General features: G+C 33.9%; 1 protein-coding gene across 1 annotated transcript in view; it reads left to right on the top strand.

Annotated features, from left to right (window-relative positions):
- LOC117108065 (cholinesterase 2-like) overlaps positions 1–3,831 on the top strand; it is a 13,675-nt gene extending 9,844 nt beyond the window's left edge. Inside the window, exons 6-8 of the mRNA XM_033249928.1 lie at positions 2,102–2,733; positions 3,086–3,276; positions 3,548–3,831. Of these exons, the coding sequence (XP_033105819.1) occupies positions 2,102–2,733; positions 3,086–3,276; positions 3,548–3,666 (942 nt within the window). The 3' untranslated portion in view covers positions 3,667–3,831. The remainder of the gene's footprint in view (positions 1–2,101; positions 2,734–3,085; positions 3,277–3,547) is intronic.
- Positions 3,832–4,042: the final 211 nt, after the last annotated feature.

Here is a 4,042-nt window from a genome sequence, read left to right as displayed (position 1 = left end):
ATATAATAAATCCTGTCTCTTATAAACATCTAGATGTGTATAAGAGACAGCCATGATCCCCTCCTCCCAGATCCACCAATGTGAATTGCGAGAAAATGTAACTCGGTCGGGTACTGGATAAACATTCTCTTTCCCATCCTTCTCCTTCTTCCCTCCTTCTTTTTTTGCATTTCCGATCATACAAAGTTTTCCAGACATTATATATTTTTCGCCAAAAAGTGGGGGGAGCCCCCCCTCCCCGGTTCCGCCGCCCATGCAGTGTATCTATATCGAAAAGAAGCCTTTGTTATCTTGAAAAGAAGCCCATGGGCTTCTTTTCGAGGCTTATTTTGCAAACTAAAGAGGGGCATCAATTCGAGATGGGCTTTTTCTCGAGAATAAGCCCATTGGGCTGCAATTCGAGGTTTTACGGTTTTATTATCAAATGATTAAACACGTTATAAATGGCAATACGAATAATTTTGACATATACATATACAAAAGTACGAAGGTTTCAACGGTAATATTAAATAATGCACGTTAGAAATACTAAAACGAATGATTTGGACAAATAATATACATTGTAAAGTATTTCATTTTAGTTTTTATTCAACTTTATTTACCGAGGGTGACCCAATACAGCGGTATGCTGACCATTATGGGGCCCTCATGTAAAACATATAACAACGTGTTTTTTTTTCTCTTTCGTAGGAGTTTAACCCACTTTTATTTCTTTCTCTTTTTGTTACTTTTCTTTTTTTTATGCTTCTAATACATATTTAAAAGAAAATGAATATACAAAATAAAAACAATTGCACTTAGGAGGGGTCAGTCCACAATGGCTGACTATCTTTCTTTTTTTTTTTTAACATCCTTCCACTTGTAATAATTTCTAAATATTTTTTTTTTACCAACATATAACAACGTTTCCGCAGCCTGGGTTTTAGCGGAGGGCATGGTCAAAGAACATGCCCTGGATTGAGCTTACTTTAACAAATAAATAAAATTAAAAAGACAAATACATGGATGGAGAATATCTATCTTGAAGAGCCAAAGTCACTTTTTTTTCCACCAGAGTTATTTGGAAACTTTGTAATTTAGTAATTTACATAAGCCTAAATTAAGGAATAATATATGTCCTACCACCAAACATGCATATCTATTTTACTTTAGGGATTTAAAAAAAGGATTACTGGAGAATTTCCTGGAGAAAAAAAGAGTGATAAGCCAATAATTTATTCTATCTGCCGTAATTGAATTAATATAATAGGCCTACCGGTAGATTATTATACTACCAAACAAGAAAAATTTATACAAAAAGTGAACAAAGTAACAAAATACTGCCCTCAATTGAGTAACTTGCTGAGCTGCCTTTTTCTTGGGCCTTCGAAAATCATCCTTAATAGTAGAAAATGCATTTACCTACAAAATATAATAAATCCGTCTAAATTTAAAACTTAGTATCATTTATGAAAATGAAATTGAGAGTGCAACATCACACTTTGAGTGTAACCATAAGTAATAGGCCCCTACGTTATTTTTGCAAGCTCATGTAGATACCATTGTTTCAAATGCTACTTCTATACTTTACAGTACTTTTTAAAGATGTTACGTCGAGTTGGCCTCTACCAAAATGCCCTTACTTATTTTAATATCAATATTACCAGACCTGTTATTGAATACGGTACCCTGTCCAAGTTTTGGATACTGGGCTTACTAAATTCCAATCTAATCAACTTGAATAGATTCAGCATAGGTCGTTTAGAATCGTTCCCAATGTAAGCTATGAGAAAACATTGACCCTGCATGATGTCCAGTGCTTTTTGACCAGCACACCCGACTATACAAGCAATACTTCCTGACACTAAAAGACCAGTCTCACAGGTTGAATTTCCTCTCACCGACGGCGCAAGCCCATAATTATAATTTCAGATCGACCAAACAATTTCATATCTCTAAATAGCGGAAATGCTATAAAAATGTCATAATAAAAACGCTCCTGGAGAGCCGCTCCTGTTTGGTAATAAATTGTTCTGACTTTTTGATGTTGATTGTTTTTGTAAAGATTTTACCATTTTGTACTGCAACTAATTAGTTGCGAATTTGACATATTTTGTAACAGATAACTGTTTATCCGGCACCTGTAGTAGACGGAATATTTATAAAAAGCAGTCCCGAGATTTTGATTCGAAATGGAGACTTTAAGACGGAGGCAACCATCATCGTCGGAACAAATAAAGACGAAGGAACACTTGCCTATTTGGTTTTACCAGACTACCAAAAACCAAGTACTCCGAATGTTTCCAAATCCGAGTTCCTTAATTTAATTCCAACAGCCTTTGTCCCGATTAAGGAAGCATCAAATCCCCATATTCTGGACGCTATATATTTTGAATACACCGATTGGTCTCAGTCAGATGACCCTGAAGCTAGCTATTTCAATTCAGGTGTTCGGTTGGCCACAGATTTTCAGTTTCTCTGCCCAAGTGACGCAGTACAGCGCGCGCATTTCTCAGTGGGTAACAAAGTGTTCGTATATCTGATGACCCATATTCCAAAGGTTTCGGTATTTGATGCTTATAATGAATATGCTCTTCCTTGGATTGGGGCTGGTCATGGAGAAGAACTCCAATTTGTGTTTGGATATCCTTTCCTTAATGGTTCATTTACATATTCTTTGGAACAGCCGTCTGATACTGACCGCAATGTGTCAGTGGAATTTATGAGATATTGGACGAACTTTGCAAAAACAGGGTAAGTTATATTCAAATTTTGAAGTTAAGTAAACTAAACTGGTTATAAGTAGTTTCATTTGGTTTCCAGTTAATAGAGAAATGTCTTAAATTAAACCAATATTGATTGTTGTTACTACGGCCGTTGTTAGCTTAACCTAACAACGACCGTGGAAAAAACAAGCAGCCCATACCTGACGAAGTCTGACAGTTGGACGAAACCAGCAGCCCATACCTGACGAAGTCTGACAGTTGGACGAAACTGTCATTCAAAAGAGTAAGTAATTGGTTTACAGTAAATTTGTTAAATTTCTCTATGAAACTCTAAACGAATTATAGCTAAAACTTTCAGCTATTTCTCTTTATGCCGTTAGTGATCCAAATACCAGAGGAAATGAGACGTCACACCATTCCTTCGATAAGGATCTTGCCGTCTGGCCAGAGTTTACAATTCCTGAACTTAATTACATTGATATTAATCCGACGTCGTCATCTGAACGAGCTTATCGAGCCGACAAGTGTGCCTTTTGGAGCACGTACGAGCCAAAACTCGAGCAATTTGCAGGTATGCTATATGAATAGGTCAACATACATGACGGTGTTAAACGTTGGAGTGTTTCTTGTAAAGTTTTATTGTGTTGTAAAGGTTGTCTGCTTAATTTATATTTAACTGAGTCATTATTTAGGCTGTCAAAACTATATTAGTAACACGATGTTGGAGTGCATCGTGCAAAGTTATATTTTGTTTTAGTAGAAAGTGCCGTCACAGTATTCAGATTTAAATGAATTTATGTTTATTGCTGAAAATACAATTCGGTTCTCATTTATTTCCTTAGCTGACATGTCCGAATCAGAAGAATTATGGAGGAACGATTACTACAACTGGAAGTATAACGACCTACCTGAGTGGCAGAAGGCGTTCGATGATTACAAAGAAAACAAAGTCTGCACCTAAATAACACGAAAATTGTAATATGTAGGTCTATGCCTAAATATTAGAATATATTTATAGAAAGATTGTGAATAAGAATTCTATTCAATTACTATAGTTTTTAATTCATGTTGTGTGTGTTGTTTTAATATTAGCGTGATTTAACATTTAATTAATTTATTTATTATTATTATTATCATTATTATTATAATTATTATTATAATAATTATTATTATAATTATTATTATTATTATTATTATATTATTATAATTATTATTTATTTTATTATTATTATTATTATTATTATAGACTTTAATATTAATAATAATAATAATAATAAATAATAATAATTGCCTTTAAAATGGCAATAACATACTAATTATGATTTTGAAAATAAAAC

Source organism: Anneissia japonica, unplaced genomic scaffold (genome assembly GCF_011630105.1).
Source record: "Anneissia japonica isolate Jap-2015-1 unplaced genomic scaffold, ASM1163010v1 scaffold287960_len3192837_cov198, whole genome shotgun sequence".
Classification (NCBI taxonomy): Eukaryota; Metazoa; Echinodermata; class Crinoidea; order Comatulida; family Comatulidae; genus Anneissia; species Anneissia japonica.
Note: the sequence above shows the minus strand (reverse complement) of the source record. Positions and strands in the feature narration are given on the sequence as shown.